At 57.4% G+C, this 23,117-nt stretch overlaps 5 protein-coding genes across 5 annotated transcripts; 2 read left to right on the forward strand and 3 right to left on the reverse strand.

The window, feature by feature from the left end:
* Positions 1 to 2,593: 2,593 nt before the first annotated feature.
* Positions 2,594 to 4,082, forward strand: C8Q71DRAFT_794070 (WD40 repeat-like protein; the record flags this gene model as incomplete). Its single annotated transcript, XM_047925520.1, has 11 exons — positions 2,594 to 2,698; positions 2,762 to 2,790; positions 2,844 to 2,916; positions 2,969 to 3,081; positions 3,132 to 3,172; positions 3,225 to 3,331; positions 3,391 to 3,468; positions 3,527 to 3,648; positions 3,702 to 3,850; positions 3,918 to 3,995; positions 4,045 to 4,082. 11 exons carry the CDS (start codon positions 2,594 to 2,596, stop codon positions 4,080 to 4,082), a joined length of 933 nt encoding a protein of 310 aa, XP_047783765.1.
* Positions 4,083 to 5,771: 1,689 nt separating this feature from the next.
* On the forward strand, positions 5,772 to 13,118 carry C8Q71DRAFT_217491 (NADPH-dependent glutamate synthase). The gene is made up of 11 exons (XM_047917075.1): positions 5,772 to 6,650; positions 6,702 to 6,913; positions 6,967 to 8,347; positions 8,402 to 9,702; positions 9,755 to 11,460; positions 11,518 to 11,702; positions 11,755 to 11,815; positions 11,871 to 12,032; positions 12,086 to 12,300; positions 12,363 to 12,415; positions 12,472 to 13,118. The coding sequence occupies exons 1-11, from the start codon at positions 5,962 to 5,964 to the stop codon at positions 12,960 to 12,962; spliced, it is 6,456 nt and encodes a 2,151-aa protein (XP_047783766.1). The 5' UTR covers positions 5,772 to 5,961; the 3' UTR covers positions 12,963 to 13,118.
* Positions 13,119 to 13,130: 12 nt separating this feature from the next.
* On the reverse strand, positions 13,131 to 14,455 carry C8Q71DRAFT_217495 (uncharacterized protein). Its single transcript, XM_047917076.1, has 2 exons — positions 13,857 to 14,455; positions 13,131 to 13,791 (listed from the first exon to the last, which is right to left on the reverse strand). Exons 1-2 carry the CDS (start codon positions 14,388 to 14,390, stop codon positions 13,249 to 13,251), a joined length of 1,077 nt encoding a protein of 358 aa, XP_047783767.1. The 5' UTR covers positions 14,391 to 14,455; the 3' UTR covers positions 13,131 to 13,248.
* Positions 14,456 to 14,751: 296 nt separating this feature from the next.
* Positions 14,752 to 18,092, reverse strand: C8Q71DRAFT_820024 (exo-beta-1,3-glucanase; the record flags this gene model as incomplete). Its single annotated transcript, XM_047926166.1, has 14 exons — positions 14,752 to 15,139; positions 15,199 to 15,334; positions 15,397 to 15,473; positions 15,596 to 15,716; positions 15,769 to 15,898; positions 15,952 to 16,030; positions 16,087 to 16,315; positions 16,370 to 16,860; positions 16,920 to 16,967; positions 17,016 to 17,105; positions 17,173 to 17,415; positions 17,535 to 17,623; positions 17,671 to 17,784; positions 17,839 to 18,092. The coding sequence occupies 14 exons, from the start codon at positions 18,090 to 18,092 to the stop codon at positions 14,913 to 14,915; spliced, it is 2,328 nt and encodes a 775-aa protein (XP_047783768.1). The 3' UTR covers positions 14,752 to 14,912.
* A 1,229-nt stretch (positions 18,093 to 19,321) lies between these two features.
* C8Q71DRAFT_734137 (glycoside hydrolase superfamily) lies at positions 19,322 to 22,829 on the reverse strand. Its single transcript, XM_047922383.1, has 9 exons — positions 22,607 to 22,829; positions 21,759 to 22,533; positions 21,668 to 21,701; positions 21,603 to 21,607; positions 21,407 to 21,545; positions 21,238 to 21,356; positions 20,901 to 21,188; positions 20,383 to 20,845; positions 19,322 to 20,326 (listed from the first exon to the last, which is right to left on the reverse strand). Exons 2-9 carry the CDS (start codon positions 22,520 to 22,522, stop codon positions 19,784 to 19,786), a joined length of 2,355 nt encoding a protein of 784 aa, XP_047783769.1. The 5' UTR covers positions 22,523 to 22,533; positions 22,607 to 22,829; the 3' UTR covers positions 19,322 to 19,783.
* Between the last annotated feature and the right edge of the window lie 288 nt (positions 22,830 to 23,117).

The following is a 23,117-nucleotide window of genomic DNA, read 5'->3' on the forward strand; positions in this document are numbered from 1 at the left end:
CGAATATGATGTATGCAAGAAGTTCCGAGAAATGCAAGGGGACACGTCTTCCAGTTTTTAGCCGCACAATGACTCTGTTAGCAGAGAAATATTAGACTCATCGCTCACCTTCGTCTGCCCCAAAGACCACAATTACGCTGTCGGTGGGTCGATGAACTCCGCAAGGTCGCAAGGCGAAGATCTTGGCACATAGCTGAAAGATCTCGCCGGGGATGCATTCGACGACATGAGAAAGCTGATGCAAGCCATACAATATGACATACAGAGCGAATGAGAGAAAGCGGTAGGTAAGCTCCCCCGTCCCTGTGCGAGTCAACTGTGACAGGAATAGAAGAGATCGTGAGCGCCGATCCCGATCTGTGCTTTCCCCACGTGGCCGGAACCCAACGCCGGCTCTTTCACCAGTTGGACGATCGCGATTGCAACGACCGTCATTGGCGTCCCCCCTTCACCAAGAAAGCTGGTAACGCTACAGAATAATATTTATGTCGCATGGAAGCGTCCTCTTTGTCCACTACCGAGGAGCGCAGGTGCGGTACCGAAGCCGTTGGCTTGTGTTCACTGCGCTTCACTGAGATTTCGCCGACTTCTGGCGCTAGACATGATTGGGGTCCCGGACGAGATCGGTGTTCCTATAATCGCGCACCGATTATCTAGGCCGCACTTGATCGGAATGAGGTTCCCAAGGGTTGGTAGCCAGTGACGTGTACATGAGACTAATAGTCTGATACGCGCGGCACACTTGGAGAGAGTGATTGGTTGAGCTGAATCGCACGATAGTGACATACCGATTACTACATCCATTGATTTGTTGCCCTCTACCCAAACCCAAACGCGTTAGGTGCTCCTCAGTCGACGCGATTCCAGACCGTCATCCAAGCGCATGGTCATGCCGCATGTACCACCACGGTTGGGGTTGGGGTAGCGGACGCCGCATGATTCAAGGCCGAGAGGCTGTCTTCTTCACACTGACAATCAGCAGCGAATCCGTACATGTTGCGCGAAGAAGTCCGTACAATACAAGACAGTAGCAATCGTTCCAATCGATACATCTAGAGCCGGGAGAAGCTGATAGTCTAGGGGCGGAAGATCAATGGCTACAACCTCGGTAAAGTCCCACAATATGACGCAGTCCGATGTGCTAGTCCAGTCCGTGAGTTTTAGAATGCGATGCTCAACCAATGCGTGTAAGTATATTGATTCTGAGAGTCCATGAGCAGTGGGACACGAACACCATGAGCGAATACTGACGGTATTTTAACAGTGTTGTCGGTGCCGTCGACTTTGATGACGGCGACCTGCATAGACTGTAATTCATCAGAACACGAGAGACGACGTGAACATTGGAGCACACCTCGACAGTCTCAATAGCTTGCACCTCACCGTGCACTGCCTGGTTTCCCTCGTAGAACGTAACACGGCTACCAGCCTGAAGTCCATGGTCATCGACGGCGGCTTCAATAGCTGAAGTATACATACCTGTATGTTGTCCATTGCAATGGTTGGACGAGTGGGACACTGTTCCGGGCACTGGCTGTCGATATCCGGGACGACGGCTGTTCCTCTTATACACCTTCGATCATGAGCGGGGAAGAGGGGCTAGAGCAGAGGGTCAGTCTGTTCACCGGAGACCAGCAGTGAGTAATGAATCCCTGAATAGAAGAGGCGCATGAGAGAATACGGGACAGCTCATTCGGTACCAGCTGGAGAAATGTCAAGCTGGACACGCCGACTTTTGATCTCGTCATGATGCAGCATGTTGAGGAAAAGGAGGTCCAACCGGGAGAATGAACCGGGCATTGCAATGTATGATCGTCGGCGCCAAGGTCTGCCCCCAAGAAGCGATCCCCGACAAGGAAGAGAAGGACCAGCCGTGTAAAACACCAGGCCATAAGCAGAGATGGGTGAGCCAAAGTCTGACGGGCCAGGGAGGGAGTCTACACAGGGGGCAGCTTCGCGGGAGAATTTCGATATGAAGAGAGGTCAAAGCTGGCAAGAATCATAGAAGCGTCTCCACGAGCTGCGTATTGTACGTAAATTTAAAGCAGGCTACAGGATCGACCACGCCGAACTCGGCCATGCGACAGACCGCAGGGCCTAGATCTCAGTGGCCAATGAGTCAGACCGCCTGGCAGGTGTCACTGGGACACTTATCTCGACTTTGTCTCGGAGCACAGCCCATGTCCGAGACTTGACTGGATTGCAGCATAACGTCGACGTTGCTGCGCTCGAGTTTTCATGCTCTGCAAGAAGACCAGTGACGAGCCATCCGAGGCGGTAGATGCAAGTCGCCAGTCACGGCAGGCTAGCTGACTTGAGGTATATAAAGCGGAGAAGACAGCCTAGCAGAGCGGTGGCAGTTCAAGCAGACGTTGGTGAGCGTTGGTGGCTGGCGAGCGCGAAGGAGCCGGAAAGCTCCCAGGCACGCCGGGTATGGCAGTCGTCTATGCACAGTGTCACTGCGCGGTGGTGATTATGTAATCGGATCCCCGCGCGCCTTCCCTCAAGCTGTGTGTACCCGCACAATTGCAGCTTGCCGTTAACCACCATGCCTTCGACATCATCCAGAACGACAGCAGCGCCTCGCCATGACATGTCCGTCATCCTAGCGACGGGCTCGTACGATCACGATATACGATTCTGGGAGGCTTGGAGTGGCATATGCTCCAGAACGATCGCGAGGAAAGACGAATCAGGAGTGAGGGCGATGTTTGTTTGTTCCCATGAAGCGAACTAATGGACTCTTCCTGCACCCCAACAGCAAGTGAATCGTTTAGCAATATCTCCGGAGTGAGTCCGTTCAGTCCCTCGCTGCCCAAATCCAGTTGTGAAAGGGCTCTCAGCAAGCGCCTGCTGGCTGCAGTGATCCACAAGAAGATCAACATCTACGAAGTCGCAAGCACGTCTTCAACCCCCGTAGGTTTATCTGGAAATCAAGAACCAGCATGGTCCAGCTAAACCTATCCAGCTTATCACCTTTGAAGGACACACTTTAAACATCACTTCGGTATCTTTCCATAGCGAAGGCAAGTGGTTGGTGACTGGAAGTGAAGATGGAACGATCAAGATCTGGGATCTTCGGTATATTTGGAGGTCTCTGCGTTGTTCTCCTGATTGACCGGTCCGTTCAGGAGTGCGCATCTCCACAGGAACTATGACAACGAGGCTCCCGGTAATGCTTGTCATCCGTGTGCAGATTTCCTTGCATTGCTCACGCGTCGCAGTCAACGACGTAGTGGTTCATCCAAACCAGGGGGAACTCATTTCGTGTGACCAGGCCGGACGAATTAAACAATGGGACCTCTCAGAGAACATCTGTACTCACGAACTGGTACGTTTCTTCTCATAAATACTTCGTCGTGTCGATGCTGACGCAGGGGAACTGTTCAGACCCCAGCTGGCGATACCCCAATGCGCTCTATCAGCCTTGCGTCGGATGGATCCTGCCTCGTTGCGGGAAATTACAAGGCGTGTCCACTCTATGGATTAATTGCGGTGTAACGGACGGAACTGAACATCGAGACAGGGCAAATGCTACGTTTGGAAGATTAATGAGGAACGTTCAGATTTGCCTCGGTTCCAAGCCGTCACGAAGTTCCAGGCGCATAGCAAATACTTGACAAGATGTCTTCTGAGTCCAGACGTGAAGTAGGGAACACATTTAGCTCCTTGACACACCTACTCAACTCTCCATAATGTAGGTATTTGGCTACATGCTCCGCGGATACGACAGTCAAGATATGGTCTTTAACACCGTCATACGAGTTCCGATTGGAGAAGGTTTTGCAGGGGCACCAACGATGGGTCTGGGATTGTGCCTTCAGCGCGGACTCAGCGTATCTAGTTACAGGTATGCTATGGGCCCTTACGTACAGAAGTTCCCTACAGCCGCTAAATCCGTTCCCTCCTTGCTGCAGCATCATCAGATCACACGGCGCGCCTGTGGGAAATGGCCTCAGGCGAGACCGTCCGTCAGTATAATGGGCACCACAAAGGTCTGCACTTCCCTTTCCGGCCCGTCTTATGCTGACCTGTGGGACACAGCCGCAGTGTGTTGCGCCTTACACGATGGCGCTGGCTAGGCTTCTTCCCTCGGAAAATTTGCACCTCGTGTACAGTACGTGTCGGAACGCTGCGCAGTCGCTGGCGCTGTACATGGCATGCAGACTTACAGCATCGGCGAGTTTCTCTGTGTCTCTACCACGGATCAGTGCGTCACAGCAGGGCAGTGTAGTTCCCAAGGATTATACTTTGGGAGTCAATGGGTGGTACGGCACGCGCCGTCGCGCTTCTGACGCGCATTCCCCCGGTCGAGTCCAGGCTCATCCACTCTGCATACCGCCCATCGGATAGAGGACTGCCCCACCGACGACGAGGTGTCCGGGTCCGACTTCGTGGACGTCAAGAATGACGAAGCGAGGAGGTGAGGATCTCGTTCCACGCTAGAAGCACTCTGAGGTCCTTGATGGCGATCTCCAGTCAATCCGGGGTCGATTGGGTGCATGACGTTCCATACGTATCGGTGCAAATTGCATCCGTTCTGGTTTGGTTCTGGTGCGGTCAACGGAGCGGTGGCTACAGCGCGATAGCGCACGTGTCGATGCAGGTAGCGGTAGCCGTCTTTGCGCGGTCTACCGAGTTCCCGTCCGGTCTGCAATACAAAAGTGAAGGCAGACTGTGTAGGCATGATCTTGCGAAGTTACGCTCCCACTCTATTATCGGCCTGCTGGAGCATTCACTCTTCCGAATCGGACTCTATAGGCTTTGGGTTGTTGGTAGGTACTTCGTTAAAGCTTTCCCTACGTGGCGATGCTCGCTTGCCACCACCTCTAGGCTAAAATGACTCAGGGCGTTGCCTCGCTCAGTAACTAACTCACGTCGTATTCCAAGCATGACACCACCATCTCACATTACAACCTCGAAGGGACTATTTACGTCGCCGGGTAGGTATGAATCCCGAAGTAGGTACAAATATCGCTCATGGTATGATACTTCGATTTCGAGAGCAGCCATTAAGGCCCCCCCTGAACGTACTGACGTAGCACGATACTTCAGGGACTCAGCGCTATGACTGCCTTGACATCCCCCAGAGCAACCTGGACCAACCCTGCCCAGAAGCAGCCCGCCTGGTGCGTTGGACCCGCTTGGCCTGACACTTTCCCCAAGTCCCTCTAATGTCCCCCAGATATGTCTCAACGATGCCGTTCCATCGACCTTCGAGAAGAGTGCCGCGCATTTCTCACTAGCTCTCGCCGCATATGTGGTGCAGTACGCTCTAACTCCTCTCTCAGTTCCGCGAGTTGAATTTGAATTTGATGAATTTCGGTGATGGGCCGGGTTCATTCCGTTCCCGCGTCCCGCGCCCGCAGTCTGGGGATTTCGGCCGGCGGGCCAAGTATATGAGCGCATATTCAATTCATCCTCCTTGATCGACGAAGTGCGCAGGAGTGCCTTGCATCTTTCCGTCGATGCGATAAGAAATGAGTTGGAACCTTGATTTCGAGAGGCCACCGGCAAGATAATTGTCATTTGCGATCGACGCCTTCTGTGCGTGAGACGATCTCCCGCCCTGTCGCGCGACGAGTTCAGCGCGTGGAGGGACGGGCAGCGGGGACGGGCAGTGTGCTGGCTTCCGGCGGACAGCCGTGGGCGCGGGGGCATGACAAGAGCGGGGCCGGTGATTGGCTGGGGTGCGGTGGCGGGGGCGGGCGCCTGGGAGCGGGAGCGGTGTGGCGATCGGTTTTCCGGAACAGAAATATTGGCTTTCTCCTGGCAGACTCGGATTCCCTCGGGTGGCCGGGCGTGAACGTTCTCCAAGTGACTCCATCCGCCAGCCTCCAAGCTAGAAATTTGTGTCCACGTCCGTCTCACAGCCCATTCCGCCGCCATCTCCTGAGCAGGAACCGTCGCACACCCAGCCCTTCCTGCCCGCCGTCGTCTACTGAGCTCACCTCTCGTTCTATGGCCATCGCGGACTCTCATACCCAACCATCTGAATTTCTGGATCACCCCCTATCCGTGTCCGACGATGACACCCAAAATGGTTTCCACACCGTAGAGCGCGACCCCGCCTCCTTCGACGGCGCTTTGCCCGCCAGCCAGGGTCTGTATGAAAATCAGTACGAGAAGGATGCCTGCGGTGTCGGCTTCATCTGTCAAATCAAGGGCGAGCAGAGCCACAAGATCGTCTCCGACGCTAGACAGCTTCTCTGCGCCATGACCCATCGTGGGGCGACGGGCGCAGACAGCCGTGACGGCGACGGTGCCGGTGTCATGACTGGTATCCCCCACCTCTTCTTCAGGCGCGAGGTCGAGCGCGACATCGGCGCAGAGCTGCCCGATGCGGGGCAGTATGCTGTCGGAAACGTCTTTTTCAGGGCGAACGACCCTGTCGGTCTGCAGAAGCAGCAGGCTGTATTCTCTAAGATTGCAGGGGATCTGGGCTTGCGCGTTTTGGGATGGAGGGAGGTGCCTACGGACGGGACGATCCTGGGTCCCGCTGCTGCTAGTAAGGAGCCTGCCATCTTGCAGCCTTTCGTAGTCCTCCGCTCCCACTACGGGGATGGCAATGTCCCCCGCGGCGGCGCATTCGATGCTACGCACTTCGAACGCCAGCTCTACGTTCTCCGTAAGCACGCTACCCACAGCATGTGAGTCGCGTTTCCCTCCTTATCCCATAGCACGGCTAAAGCGCTGTGAAGCACCCTTTCCAAGGGCTTTTACGTCTGCTCGCTTTCGAGCAAGAACATCGTCTACAAAGGCCAGCTCTCCCCGCCCCAAGTCTACAACTACTACCACGATTTGAACCATGTTCTCTACTGCTCTCACTTCGCACTCGTGCACTCTCGTTTCTCTACGAACACGTTCCCCAGCTGGGACCGTGCGCAGCCCATGAGATGGGCTGCCCACAACGGTGAGAACTTCGTGCGGATCTACTGGGCCTGGCGTTGACCATTCCCTCATTAGGTGAAATTAACACCATTCGTGGCAACAAGAACTGGATGCGCGCACGCGAGGGTGTACTATCTTCTTCCCACTTCGGCGAGCAGCTCGATCTACTGTACCCGATCATCGAGTCTGGTGGATCTGACTCCGCGGCGTTTGATAACGTGCTCGAGCTGTTGGTTGTCAACGGCGTCTTGACGCTCCCCGAGTCCGTGATGATGCTGATCCCCGAGGCGTGGCAGGGGAACGACATGATGGAGCCGGAGAAGAAGGCGTTCTACAACTGGGCAGCGTGCCTGCAGGAGCCGTGGGACGGTCCCGCGCTCTTCGCGTTCAGCGACGGCCGCTACTGCGGTGCCAATCTTGACCGGAACGGCCTGCGGCCTTGCCGGTATGTCGTGACGAACGAGGATATCATTGTCTGTGCGTCCGAGGTCGGCGCCGTCTTCATCCCGCCCGAGAAGGTTGTCTCGAAGGGGCGCCTGAAGCCCGGCCGCATGCTCCTGGTCGACACGGAGGAGGGCCGTATCGTCGACGACAAGGAGTTGAAGCGTAACACCGCTTCGAAGCAGAACTTCGCGTCGTGGATCGAGACCCATGTCCTGCAGGTCCCGAATATCGTCAAGCGCGTCAAGCGCTCGCAGTCTGTCGAGCCCGTCATCGATGAGTACTCGCTCAGCACGGACCCGAAGCTTCTCGCGTTCGGGTACACCGTCGAGCAGCTGAACATGCTCCTCATGCCTATGGTCACCGACGGCAAGGAGGCACTCGGCTCCATGGGTAACGACGCGCCCCTCGCGTGCATGTCGACGCAGTGCCGCCTCATCTACGAGTACTTCCGCCAGCTCTTCGCGCAGGTGACGAACCCTCCCATCGACCCGATCCGTGAGAGCATTGTCATGTCCCTCGAGGCGTACATCGGGCCTGAGGGCAACCTCCTCGAGATGAACCCACAGCAGTGCCACCGTATCCTCCTCCGCTCGCCCATCCTCACCATGGAGGAGATGAGCGCGATGAAGCACCTCAAGTCCGCGTACTCGACTTGGCCGTCGCGCGTTATCGACATCACATTCCCGAAGGAGCAAGGCCTGCCCGGATACCGGGTTGCGCTCGAGCGCGTCTGCAGCGAGGCGACCGAGGCGATCGAGGAGGGCATGAAGGTCATCATCCTCTCGGACCGCGCGACTGGTCCGGACCGTGTCCCCCTCTCTGCGCTGATCGCCTGCGGTGGTGTCCACCAGCACTTGGTCGCGCAGAAGAAGAGGGCCAAGGTCGCCCTGCTCGTCGAGACCGGTGAGGCGCGTGAGGTGCACCACCTTTGCGTTCTCCTGGGCTACGGTGCGGATGGTATCTGCCCTTGGTTGGCCATGGAGTGTATCCACAAGGTAGTCCGCGAGGGCTTGTGAGTATTCGATTTATGGATTTTGCGCTAAATTTTGCTCACCGTCTCTCACAGGGTCAAGGACAACAAGACCTTCGAGGAGCTTCGGGAGAACTTCCGCCACTCAGTCGACAGCGGCATCCTTAAGGTTATGTCCAAGATGGGTATCTCCACCCTGCAGTCGTACAAGGGCGCGCAGATCTTCGAGGCACTCGGCCTCCACACCGAAGTCATCGAGGCGTGCTTCACGGGTACCGCGAGCCGTGTCCAAGGTGCTACGTTCGACCTCCTCGCGATGGACGCGTTTGAGATGCACGAGCGTGGCTGGCCGACCCGCGACACCGTCCTCCCTCCGGGCATGCCCGAGTCTGGCGACTATCACTGGCGTTCTGGCGGCGAGGCCCACATCAACGATCCCTCTGGCATCGCGAACCTCCAAGACGCGGTGCGCGAGAAGAACCAGCGCGCGTACGACGCGTACGCTACCAATGCGAACGAGCAAACCAGCCACGTACATCTCCGAGGCTTACTCGAGTTCCGTTACGAGAACGCCACGCCGATCCCCATCGAACAGGTTGAGCCGTGGAACGAGATCGTGCGCCGTTTCGTCACCGGCGCTATGTCGTACGGTTCAATTTCGATGGAGGCGCACTCAACCCTCGCGATCGCCATGAACCGCCTCGGCGGCAAGTCGAACACTGGCGAGGGAGGAGAGGACGCGGAGCGCTCGCAGGTCCTGGCCAACGGCGACACGATGAGGTCGGCGATCAAGCAAGTCGCGTCCGGTCGCTTCGGCGTCACCTCCAACTACCTCGCCGATGCCAACGAGCTGCAGATCAAGATGGCCCAGGGCGCGAAGCCCGGAGAGGGTGGTGAGCTGCCCGGCCACAAGGTCTCGACTTCCATCGCTCGCACTCGTCACTCGACCGCTGGTGTGGGTCTTATCTCGCCCCCGCCTCACCACGACATCTACTCTATCGAGGATCTTAAGCAACTCATCTACGACCTCAAATGCTCGAACCCTCGCGCGCGCGTCTCCGTGAAGCTAGTGTCTGAGGTTGGTGTTGGTATCGTCGCGAGTGGTGTCGCGAAGGCGAAGGCGGACCACATCCTCATCTCCGGTCACGACGGTGGTACCGGTGCTTCGCGCTGGACTGGTATCAAGTACGCTGGTCTGCCGTGGGAACTCGGTTTGGCTGAGACGCACCAGACTCTCGTGCTGAATGACCTACGTGGTCGTGTGACCGTGCAGACCGACGGACAACTCAGGACGGGTCGCGACATCGCCATCGCCTGTCTCTTGGGTGCCGAGGAGTGGGGCTTTGCTACGACTCCTCTCATCGCGATGGGTTGCATCATGATGAGGAAGTGCCACCGTAAGTCTAGATCTCACCATCGCATCCTGCGATTTTCTAACATCTGTAACAGTGAACACCTGCCCCGTTGGCATTGCTACCCAGGACCCCCAGCTGCGTGCGAAGTTCGCTGGCCAGCCCGAGCAAGTCATCAACTTCTTCTACTATATCGCCGAGGAGCTCCGTGGCTTCATGGCGAAGCTTGGGTTCCGTACCATCAACGAGATGGTAGGTCGCGCCGATATGCTCAAGGTTAACGAGGAGCGTCGCACGCCGAAGACTGCGCACCTCGACCTCTCTGCGATCTTGAAGCCCGCGTGGCAGATGCGCCGTGGTGCCGCCACGTACCGTGTCCGCCCCCAGGATCACAAGCTCTACATTCGCCTCGACAACAAGTTCATCGACGAGTCGGAGCCTGCGCTTACCAAGGGCCTGCCTGTCCATATCGAATGCGACGTCACGAACACCGACCGCGCTCTCGGTACCTCGCTCTCCTACCGTGTCTCCAAGCTGTACGGCGAGGAGGGCTTGCCCAGGGACACTATCCACATCAACATGAGCGGTTCCGCCGGGCAGTCTCTGGGCGCGTTCCTCGCTCCTGGTATCACGATCGAGCTGGAGGGTGATGCGAACGACTACGTCGGTAAGGGTCTGTCCGGTGGTCGCCTGATCCTGTACCCTCCGAAGCAGTCCACGTTCAAGGCCGAGGAGAACATCATTGTCGGCAACGTCTGCTTGTACGGCGCGACGTCTGGAGAGGCGTTCATTCGTGGAGTCGCCGCGGAGCGTTTCGCAGTCAGAAACTCCGGTGCGAACGCGGTCGTGGAGGGCACCGGTGAGCACGGTTGTGAGTACATGACTGGTGGCCGTGTCGTCGTTCTCGGAAGCACAGGAAGGAACTTCGCCGCCGGCATGAGCGGGGGAATCGCCTACGTTCTAGACACTGCGCACACATTCGCCTCTAAGGTTAACATGGAGATGGTGGAACTTGGAAAGGTTACCGATCCCCGTGAGATCGCGCAGCTGCGTGGCTTGATCGAGGACCATCGCCATTACACCGGATCTGAGGTCGCAGATCGCGTCCTCCACGACTTCCACCATCTGCTTCCGCTTTTCGTCCGCGTCATGCCTATGGATTACAAGCGTGTACTTGAGGAGCAGGCTGTCAAGGCGAAGGAGGAGAAGATGCGGCAGAGCGTGGTCGACCTTATCCCGTCGCGGACCGCGAGCCAGGTTGATCTGGCTTCGGAAGGCCTCGAGGACATCCTTACGCCGAAGGAGCGTCCCCTCATCATTCCCACGCGCTCGTCTTCGAAGAGTCGTCACGAGCCTGCCATGCTCGATATGGAGGACTCGTTGGTGGACGACAACACGACGAAGCAGCGCCTGAACAAGCTTGACAAGACCCGTGGTTTCATGAAGTACAAGCGACTGACGGAGACGTATCGTCCCCCACGCAAGCGGGTCAAGGACTGGAGGGAGATCTCCACACGCCTGACGGAGGAAGAACTGAAGTACCAGTCCGCGCGTTGCATGGACTGCGGCGTTCCGTTCTGCCAGTCCGATACCGGCTGCCCGATCTCCAACATCATCCCCAAGTGGAATGACCTCGTCTTCAAGAATCAATGGCAGGATGCCCTCAACCGCCTTCTGATGACGAACAATTTCCCCGAGTTCACGGGTCGTGTGTGCCCTGCGCCTTGCGAGGGTGCGTGCGTGTTGGGTATAAACGAACAGCCGGTGGGTATCAAGAGCATTGAATGTGCCATCATTGACAAGGTGTGTTTCCTCGGACTCTTTCTTACGTCTTCAACCTTGACTGAAGTGCGTGTCCAGGGCTTCGAAATGGGATGGATGCAACCAAGAATCCCTCAGTTCCGCACGGGTCGCAAGATTGCTATCATCGGGGCTGGACCAGCAGGTTTGGCTTGCGCCGACCAATTGAACAAGGCGGGACACACCGTCACAGTGTACGACCGTAATGACCGCATGGGTGGTCTCCTCATGTACGGCATTCCGAAGTGAGTGTATTGCGCAGTCCGGAGCGAGAGACGTATATTAATATTGCTTCAGCATGAAGCTCGACAAGTCGGTCGTGCAGCGCCGCCTGGATCTCATGGCCGCCGAGGGCGTGGTGTGTATTCAATGATCAACGAGTTGCCAGATCATGCAAACTAACTCGTTTGTAGACATTCGTTCCCAACGCGCACGTTGGAAAGGACATCGATATCAATGACCTTCGCGCCGAGAACGATGTTGTCATCATGTGCACTGGCGCGACGTGGCCCCGCGACTTGAAGATCCCTCATCGTGAAGCCGACGGCATTCACTTCGCTATGGAGTTCCTCCAGGTACGTAACAGCGATGACTTCTGTCGGGGATGGTGTTGACCAGCCTCGTATAGATGAACACGAAGTCCCTTCTCGATTCTGAGCTGCAGAACGGCAACTACATCAATGCGAAGGGCAAGGATGTCATCGTCATCGGTGGCGGTGATACCGGAAACGATTGCATTGGTACCGCGATGCGTCATGGAGCCAAATCGGTGACGAACTTTGAGCTACTCCCGAAGCCACCCGCTGCACGGGGACGAGACAACCCGTGGCCTCAATGGCCGAGGTGAGCTTGATCTTCTCCCGCGATGCAATGAACATCTGCTCACGATCTGCGTTTCAATCCAGGATCTTCCGTACCGACTATGGACACACTGAAGTTGCGGCCCACTTTGGCAATGGTACGTTTCGAGGTTTTGTCATACGCGATCGATTGGCTCATGATTAACATTCTTAGATCCCCGTGAATACTGCATCTCTACGAAGGACTTCGTCGTGGATGACGATGGCAAGCTCAAGGGCCTCAACACTGTCCGCGTCGAGTGGACGAAGGACAGCGGAGGACGCTGGAAGATGGAGGAGGTCCCCGGCTCCGAGAAGTTCTTCCCGGCTCAGCTTGTCTTCCTCGCCCTTGGTTTCCTCGGTCCTGAGGCTGATGCCATCAAGGCTCTTGGCGTCAAGCAGGATGCACGGTCGAACATCCAGACGCCGGCGAAGAGCTACCACACTAGCGTCGACGGCGTGTTTGCTGCTGGTGACTGCCGTCGTGGCCAGTCCTTGATCGTCTGGGGTATCAACGAGGGGCGCATGTGCGCTGCTGAGGTCGACAGGTGGCTCAGCGGTGGCAAGACCAGGCTGCCCGACGACGGAGGAATCAAGAAGCGGGTCTTCATTGCTCCCTCGAGCACACTCTCCAGCGGAACACAGGTGGTGCAAGTCGAGGCTTGAACGAATGCAAGGGTCACTCTGGTTGTCGTGTATTTGATGATTGCTACGCATCTCATGAACGGTTACGCTTGTATACTTCGCTTCACAGTTACGTCTACGCTACGTTGTATGAGTAGTACATTACGATATAACAACATTGTATCGAATACCAGTCATTTTCACCCGAGCTGATACCACGAAGCGAGACTGAAACAGAACGACGTCGGCGAACGTTATTATACAGAGAGATGCATGGGATACATATGAATAACCACAAGTACAATACTAGATGTGCAGAGTCTCAGACTCATCGCCCCTGCTCCTCTTCGTAGATGCGTATACCGCCCTTACCCCACGCCTCGAGGACAGACTTCCCTGCCCCGGTGGGCTGGGTGAATGCAATCTCGCCCTTCGTCGGGTCGAGAGGACAACCCAAAATGAAATTCTTGGCCGCAGCGGTGAGCAAGTGTGTCGCGATGCCGAGGCGACGGTGGGCTGAAGAGACGAAGAGGCGCGGGATGCCCATAGGCGTCGGTAGCGGGGCGGGATGAACATATAGGTTCGAGGACGTGTCGACGGGTATGAGGCTATGGAGCGGTCGGCGCACAGGTGCCTTGCTTCCGGGTGCAGGTGTAGAGGTACGTGCTGCGACGTCGGCGTCGGTCGCGATGGCCATGGCGGTGGAGATGCGCTGCGCGATCACACAGCCGACAATCTTCTCGCGCGGGGTAAGGGATGTGCTGGAAGAGGTGGGGAGGAGGAAGAGGTAGATCTTGCACTGCTTGAGGACGGCCGCAGAGAGCGGCGGGGAGGATAGCGCGAGGCTCATTGTCTCGAGGAGCGTGGCGAGCTGCAGAGGCGGACAAGTCTTGTGAGAACTGCTGGGGACATGCCTCGAGGAAGGATGTCACATACCTTAGTACCAATCTTGCCACCTACGTCTGGGCGGAAGAAGACCATGCGACCTTTGGTGCCGTTCTTCAGCTTGACGCCTGCGGCTAGTTCTTCGACATTGGCCTTCAACGCCTCCCGCTCCTCTTCGCGGCCCCATTCGAGGCCACGCTGCACCCTCGCACAATGCTTCCGATGGAGGCTCTCGTCGTCTGGGGCGCCCTTCGTATACGAAAGGTCGCAATGTTCGCACGTCTTGAGAACGGTCACGTCGAGAGCGAAGTGCAGTTGGGTGAGCTTCTGCTGCTTCTTCGACGCGTCAGACACGCCCTTCTTCCCCTTCTGCGCGTCTTTCCCTTTGGGAAGGAGGGATATGGACTTGCGTGGCCTCTTTGATGAGGGTGTAGGAGAGTTCTGGACTGTGGTCTCCTCGAGGAAGGAGCGCTTGCGCTTCACGGGGGGTGGGGAGCTCGAGGCGAGGTCCGATGGCGGCGTAGATGGAAGGAGAGGCAGGCGAGAAGCGCGTGTTGTATATGTCCGTTTCATGTCGGGGGCCATCGTATGGTGTCACGGCAGAGATGGGGGGAGAACGAGGTCGGGCAAGGTCCGAGCGTGGCGATCATATACACCGCGTCGCGTTGGCCTTGTTTGGCGTTTACGCACTTCGCGCGTCAGTCACGTGCCTCAACCGTGTGCGCGTTTCCCCTCCTTGCTCGATTCTCAAAATGTAGTGTTCGACGACAACTCCGCAGCTTGAAACAGGCGACCGGAATTATCTCTATGGGCCAAATGTGGTCCGCAGTTAGACCTTTGTCTCAACGGAGCTGACCATCTCGCCCGTGCCGAAGCATAATCCAGTCGGCCGGGGCACTCGGAGAATCGGACGGCGACGGTTGACATCCCATAACTCAGACTTCACGTTCTATATCCATATGAAATGACAAGGGTACATGTGTACTGTATGCACACCACCGAAAACCGACCGCGGTACTGAAAGAGAGGACACCCGGAGCACAGTACTCTGCGCGACTCAGGTATAGAATAAATGAGCATGGAGATGAGCGTCGGGCGCGACGTTCTCTACTGCGTCCATGCCGTGACAGTGTTCTGGATGCCGTCGACATTGATGCTGGCCGCGATGACAGGTAAGCCGCCAAAGCTGAGCTGGTTGATCGCTCCGACAGTGGAGAGACTGTACAGACTGATCCCGGTGGACGACGAGTCGATATTGAGAATCTGCGTCTGGCAGATAGTTGTGCTGAGGCAGGTTTGATCGTTGTTCTGGTAGAAGCTATAAAGACCCGCGCCTGCAGAAGCAGGATTAAGCTATCTGCCAGTGCTGATGTGACATAGGCGAAGGACGTACCGAAGACGGTGATGTCAGTTGATGACTGAATGTAGAGGCCCCACGCTGCAGTCAGATCGATGGGAAGGCTCGGGTCCTTGTAGGTGTCATTGATGGAGAACGGGGTAGGGGGCATGGGAAGAGGTTGGTAGTAAGGCTGGACAAGGGTAGGACATCAGACTATGACCTGCCGAAACGCAGTACGACGCGAGGACTTACAGATTCGGTCTGCATCACGCCAATGTAGTGATTTTGAGCTCCGGCGAGGTTGTACTGATAGAGAACATGGTGCTCGGCTACATAAATAGTCAGCTCGTTATTGGAACCTTCATGAGCTACGACTTACAAGCTAGAAAGAGACGCAATAGGATGTGTGAGCATGACGACGAGTGAGCCGTAGGAACATGACCGAACGCACCAGTGCCAATCATCCAGACAGGACCGGCGGACTCTGACAGGATACCCCTACCGCTATAAATCGTGACGCTGCTCTGGGCAGCGTCGTCAAGATCATGGTCGGCGAGCCAAACCCAGGTGCCCTACAAAGGCATCAGAGCCGGGTACCGTACAATTATGGGGGAGCAAGCGCACCTCAATATATGCGTTGGAGTTGGGTGTCAGGTGCAAACCAAGGAACGCCGCGAAGCAAGACGGCGCGCCCACTGACTGTACGTCAGAGCACTGCGATGCCTGCAGATCAGTGCCAGCAGCACCACCGAGACTAGGCAACCGGTGTGAATGTCAAGCATACCCTCAGCAATCGATCGAACATACCGGATGTAGCTGTCCCACATGGCTGCGCCGCCCTGGGAGGGTGAGTTGACGTTCCACTCGATGACGATCGCACCAGCAGCTGTCAAGGCATCTCACTGAGATATGCACGAATACAAGACACGATAAACGACATACTAGGACCCTTCGTGGTGAAGACGATGTTCGAGATCTCCATGATACCAGAGGATCCCGGCGTGCCAACCTGGACGACGGGCAGAGGGTTGCTCTGGTCCTCGAAGGCCGAACCAGACCCCATGATGGACGCCCACACCTCGCCAACCATCTGCGTGCCTGCAGGGATCTGGAGGGTGTTGGTCACGACGTAGGTTCCAGCATCAAAGTAGATGATGGCGCAACCGGCGTACTAGGAGACAGTCAACACAATATAGCCGGCCTCGGACGATATCTGGTGCCATACCTTGTCGAACACTGCCTGGAGCGCAGCGGTGTCGTCCGTCGAGCCGTCGCCTTTCGCGCCCTGATCCTTGACACTCACGAATTGTTCCACGGCGTAGTCCTCGTACTGAGGAAGCGGGCGCCCGAAGATCTTGTCGCCGGCCATGAGGCTGCCCGCCTTCGACGGGTTCGTGATGTCTCCGGCCGTGAACGTCCCCGAACCACCAGTGCCAGAGTACACGTTGCCCTGGCCCCAGCTGTTGATCGTCATCGAGCCACCAGCAAGGACTGCGTTTGCGTCATTGAGGACGGCGATGGCAGTGGGCACATTGTTCAGAACAACGTTGTTGAGGACGACCGAACCGGCAAGCGTGCCGTTGGATGCCTCGGAGGTCCGGTAGAAGATGGGCGTGTCGGACGCGGACGCGTCGATGATCGCCATCGCGCCCGCAGTTTGCGCAGCATTGGCCAAACCACCAGTGATCACATCGAAGCCGATTTGACAACCGTTGACTGGACAGTAATTGGTCACTACGTATACGGGAAGTACGAGGGTGTAAACTCGCACTCACTCGTGATGCCTTGGAACGTCCAGCCCCAGTTCCAAGCCATATAGATAGCTGGTGGAGGGTCAGAGAGTAACCCGTAGCAACAGTGTAGATACACACCAGTCTGGCAGTTGTTCAAGGTGACGTTGCGGACAGTGAACTGTTGGTTGCCCAGCCACATGCCATACTTGCCTCCGTTAAAGACCAAGTCTACCGTGGCGTTGTCGCATCAGCCATCCGTCCCATAGCTCTACATCATAGCGAGGAACCAACGAACCTCCCATCATACCACCGCTACCGTTCTCCATGAAGATACCCTGGTGGGCCGTATCGTTCGCGGTGCTCATCTCGAAGACGACATTATGGAGTGACGTGGCTTGCGATACTTGCCAGTGGATGCCGGTCGAACTCGCGCTCGCGGGAGTTTCGGTGAGGTCGATAACGAAATTACGCACAGCCCGGTAGAAGTTGTTCGTGGTATTGTACCAATTCGCTCCGCCCGTGAGGTACGGGTCCGCATCTGAGAATGGATATCGTCAAGTGAGTATGCGTTCCAGAACGGTTCCAGACCCGAGCCCCCGTCTAGTCCATCATACTCGACTACCGTGCTCAAGAGCCTGTAATAACTGTTCCACTCACCAATCACAGCCAGACCCGTGAAGTTGGCCGACGCGAGCAGGGTGGGCGGGACCTTGGCGTCACCGATCATTTGCGTGAAATAGGTCAAGCTACGTCGTATGAGTAGAGCAATGCATCCACAGAGATATAGACTTACTTCAGCGGTGCCGAGACCAAATAAGTACCCTGAGGGAAGTAGACGACTGCAGGTGTGAGGGTGGACGAGGCGCAGGTTCCGTTCCCGCACCTGTCGCCGGTAGTAATGGCAGAGCTAAGGCGAATCCTTAGTCTGTGCCTCAAACTACTCAGATGCGACCAGACTCACTTGATAGCGTCCGTATCATCGGTAACACCATCACCGACGGCACCGAAGTCCTTGACGTTACGGAAGACGGTATAAGAGCTAGGGTCCGAATTGAAAGCGGAAGAGCCCTGGTGCTTGATATTCTGCATCCAGTAGGGGTCCGTGGGCGCTGCGGTCCCGCTACTGAGCGGAGTAGAGCAAGCTGACCCTAACGCACGGACAGCGGGAGCGGAGGCCAGAAAGCCATACACCAAAGAAAGCAAAAGCGCCAACATGGCGATAAAGGAGTGACGGAAAGAAGGCAGGTTCAATGGGTCTTACGCGGGAGTTCCAGAGCTATATAGGCTCCACCGTCGTGAGGAAGCTCGCGAAGTACGGCACCGTAAGTACTGTACAACGATCGGAGATCGCCTGGCACGGCGACACCTCCCAGGAGACTGGGGATATGTTCCACCGTCGCCAGAAACGCTTGCCCGGATCCATAATGACGCCGTGCAAGCGGGTTGAACTGAAACAAGGATTTATGGTAAGCAAGCGCAGCCGCAGTGCGATGGACTGTCAGCGTCGGACACAACTCGGAGAGCCAGACTACTCACAGTACATCCCGTACAAGGATACATTGCAATGCTTGAAGAACCCGGAGATGTCACTATCCTGTATACAATGAGACCGATGAGTATACCAGCAGCACATGAACGCCTTCCACTCTGTGAGGCCTTGACAGGAAAGAGTTCACAGAAACATCGCGTAAGTAGAAGTTGGAGCAATCATTCGGGTGCGTGGTCCGGCAGGGAGCATAGAAACATAGTAGTCAGCCTCGGACACGTACAACTCACATCGACGGCTCGTCACGTTCTATCTTTATCCGATCTGCGCAGCTACGCCGAACTCGTCAGACGAGTCCGTCACCGCTAAGACACCGGTAATCTTGCATAGCTGTGCCACCACTGTGCAAAAGACAAGCCTCCCACATTGGCCCTTGATGCCTTTAGTTCACAGGCAACGACCTGTTCTGCTCCAAGTAGCTGCAGCAGCAGTCTGAGGTTTCTGTTCAAGAGATGAGACGCGCGTACCACAGAATCGCACTACGCGGTTCCACATTCCGGAGGAAGGGACGACGGGCGCTTGGGTGGCTTCTGACAACCGGTTGACGCGTTGCTTGACGTTCAACACGAACATGTGACCGCGTCTGCATGCCACGAGCAGCCACCGACGCGCTCTGGTAGATGCTTTCATTGGCCCCTCGGGACCCGGGAAGGCTTCGCCACTACTGAGTGCTATGACTATGAAAGCGTCAGAATGGACAACAACATCCGCAGAGACGCGTCACACACAGCAAGATGTACGCGGTCCGCCGGCTTGTCTCACGGTCGACATCCTGAATCCACGCATCATGAATCTGCTGTTGTAGTACTGCAAGACCATGAGCAACTAGTTGGCCGGTTTCAGAACATGAGACACGCACGGAATCACAGAACAGTATCTTGAGACGAGAAATCAAAGGGTTCGTACACGCACAGAAGACGAATGTTAGCATCCTGAGATACAAGGTCCAAACCATAATGATACAATGCAGCACGTACTCGCCTCAGCTCACCCAAATCCTCAGATCCCAGACACAGCAGACTATGCTTTCATCATCGCCACGTACACTAATCTGTAAGTAGTAATTACCGCCGCGCTGATCGTATCGTGCGAGATTGTCAAGAGAGAGGTAGTCGTAGTAGAGATAGAGATGAGACTAAGGATAAAAAAGAGAGTCCGCCGCATGATTGCACGACACACAAACCGAGTCAGAGAGACGAGTCCATCGACGCCCGCACGTACTTATGTATACCTGAGGGGCCGCGGCGCTACACACGCACTACTATAACACAACACTCGACACCAAGTCCGTCTCAGTCCGCATGTCACCATCCCACAGAATAGAGAGAGCGAGCCACAGCACCCCGCCCGCGCGTCCCGATCATGACGAGCCCGCAGGCGCAGGCGTCGGCTCCGCATACGCACCGCGCCTGTTGTTGCCCCCGCACAGCGGGGCCGGCGGCGCCGCAGGACCGACCCACGGAAACAGATACTCGCACGTCCCGATCTCCGCATACTTCTGCGCCGTGTCCTGCGCGTTCTCCCAGCCGCTGCCGACGCTCGCGCTCACCGTCTTGCTCGACGCGGTGAACGTCGGGACCGCGAGCGTGACCTGGCCGCCCGTCGCCGTGTACGACGGCAGCGCCGTCGCCGCAGACGCGAAGCCCGGGTTGCTGATCGTCGCCGGCGGCCACGCGTACTGCGCCGCAACGCCCGCCGCCGTGCTCCCCGCGCCCGCGCCGCCCGTCTGCCACGCGGAGAGCGGCGCCGCGAAATTGTTGGTGTTGCCACACACGCCGTCAGCCTGGCGGGGGTCGGTGGGCATCCAGCCCTCCTGGAGCCCGAGCTGGTACGACCACTGAGGCGCCTCGACCTTGCCTGTCACTGTCGAGTTGCCGATTTTCCATGTCCAGAAGAACCAGTTCTGTATGAGCCATCAGCAAACGAGCTCCTTCGGCATAGGTACGTGGGAGAGCATACCTGGAGAGAACTCATGCTAGCCAGGGCCCACTGTTCAACGCTCGCTTTGAACGTGTCGTCCCAGTTCTGGTAGTCCGTCCACGGGGTACAATCGCCCGTGACCGCCGTGGTGTCGAAGGTGCCCTCATACCGGCTGCCGTCATTCACGCCGTTCACCCACAAGCCACAGTCGTTGATCGCGTTACTCCACTCGCCCGCGGTCGTGAGCCCGAACGCGGTCATGGAGGTATTCACATCCGCGCCCCACGTGTCGCACGGCACGGTCAGGCGCGACGAGTACGGGTCAGACGTCTGGCCGCCGAAGCAGACGTACGGGTGGTTGTCGAGCGCGATACGGTCCGCGCCGGTGAGGAAGCCGACCCACTGCGAGAGCTGGTAGAAGCCGTCGTGGTAGAGGATGTACGGGCCCTTACCCTCGCCGATGCCGCTCGCAGTACGGATGATGTCGTAGGCCTGCACGTAGCTGCACGGAATGTCAGCAACCCAGGCGTCGAATGTGTCGTGAGGGCAGAACTCACTAAGCAGACAGCTGGTCCTGACCCATCTGGGTACCCATCGGCTCGTTGGTAACACCAAAGATGGTCACGACGTTGCTGTACTGGGGCTGTGAGATGAACTCCGCAAGGATCCGGATGTAACCCAGGGACCGTTGTGCATTGGCAAGACCCATGGGGCCGTACAACACGTTGACCGTGCCAAGCTTGCCCGAGTGATTCCAGCCGTTCTGGCTACCAGGTAGCGCATGGAAGTCGAGGTTGATGCGGAGACCATACTTGCGAGCCCACTCGATCGCCTTGAGGAAGTACCTACAATAGCTGTGAGCAGACGACAAGCGCACGAACCAACAACACTCACGTCCAGGAGACTTTGGCAAGGAACGGCTCACCAGCCCACGTCTCAATAGCCCAGTACCCAATAGGAATACGGACATGGTTGAGGCCAGCACCAGCGATCTCAGCGAAGTCTTGCTCCGTCTGATGGAGCGATGAGGTCAAGGCCATCCCGTCGAAAAGCACACACGTACAATGAACGTCTCGTAGTGATTGGTCAAGACACCCTCGAGACCACCTTGCGAGGTCTCGTTCATGAGGTTGTAGCTTAGCGTCCATTCATCGACCGCGGGGTAGGACGAGTTCGCATAAGGCTCGTACAAACCGGGTGCACTGCACATCGAACAGGTTAGCAACCGACGTTACCTATAGGCATAAGCAGATACTTGCATGAACTAGGCCGAGCAGCAGCACGTCAGGGAGACGGTCCGAAGAAGCACATCGTATTCACTTACAGGTTCCGGAACAAGCCAACCACCAAGATTAACGCTGGGGGACACACTCAATCAGCCTCATGTCGTAACGCGACGCGGCGTCCGGACGCACCCCCGAATATTATCCGTGCCATACTGGAAGGTCTCGTTCATGGGGGGCGTCCAGGACTGCGCGCGGGCATTGTTGGTGAGCGGCTTCTCGGGGTCGTAGTACCAGTAGCCGCCAAACTTGTTCGAGTACGTGAACGTCGCGCCGCTGTCCATCGTGACCGTGCTGCCGTCGCCGCCGGTGACGGCAATGGAGGACGAGGTGCTGCCGCTCTTGCCGCTGCCGCTGCCGCCACTCTGGCTGGACGAGCCGGAGCCGGAGGAGATGTTCGACGAAGCAGGGGAAGACTTCTTACGGACGGAGAGCGTGACCGCGACGACCACGACCACGATGATGATGATGAGCGCAATGGCACCAACGATCAGGATGGCACGTTTGCGCGAGCGCTGGCGAGGAGACGCATACTGGGTGGTGGGATCGCGGCGTTTCTCGCTCAAGTTCGCGTAGGGAACAGTGGGCGATGTCGGCGAGGCAAACTCTTTTGGTGGTTGGCCAAGGTTGTCTGCGGAGGCGTTCGGGTCATGTGGGTCGTCGCGGTAGTGGAGGCCGAAGGACGGGTCGGCCTGGGACTGGCGGTTGAATGCGCGAACGGAGGACGAGTAGTCGTCGGTGACAGATGATGGACGGGTGTCAAGAGAGGAAGCCTCGTCGTTGAGGGCAGCGCCCATGAAGGTGCCCATGCGGGGCGAGTGCAGCTCGAAGTCAAAGTCGGGGTTGGACGCGCGTGCGGCAGGATTGGGGACGGGGTCGTAAGAGCGGAAGGCCATGGCTGGGGACACTAAAAAGAAAGAGCGGCGTGTGAGCGGTTGCGGGCTGGGGACTAGAGCGAAAGGATGCGAGACGCAACTGACCCGCGGGGCCCTAGTCGGCCGCTGAAAATAGCAGGGAGTGGTGGGAGTGCTGCGGGGGCGGGGCGGGGGCGAGGACGGCGGGGCGAAAGAGCGAGGGGAAGGAGAGGCGGGCTGCGCGGCGAGGAGGAGGACAGTGGCGGCCGGTCGAAAGAGAGTCCAACGCTTGCGCCTGAATTTGCATGCCCTGCCTATATCGGGCATCCTCCACCAATCGCACCACGCGCCGGGCAGCCGGCCTCGTAGCCCCGCCGTGGACACTCGACCGCCTCGTCGACCGTCTCCCCGCCCACCGCCTCCCCGCCGCCCTGCTGCTCCCTGCTGCTCGACCGCCCAGCTGCCCTCCCCTCCCCGCATCCCCACTCATCCTCGCAGGGCACGCCCTCTCACCGCGTTCATGGCCGCCTCGGGTCACCTGTGCTGTCCGTGGCCCCTGCCGCGTCCGGCACACCCTGGGCACACCGCCTGCTGCTCGCGTGTCCTCGCACCGGTGTGACCGCCCAACGCCCACCTC

The sequence above is a fragment of the Rhodofomes roseus genome, assembly GCF_022264815.1.
Source record: "Rhodofomes roseus strain CIRM-BRFM 1785 chromosome Unknown C8Q71scaffold_2, whole genome shotgun sequence".
Classification (NCBI taxonomy): domain Eukaryota; kingdom Fungi; phylum Basidiomycota; class Agaricomycetes; order Polyporales; family Fomitopsidaceae; genus Rhodofomes; species Rhodofomes roseus.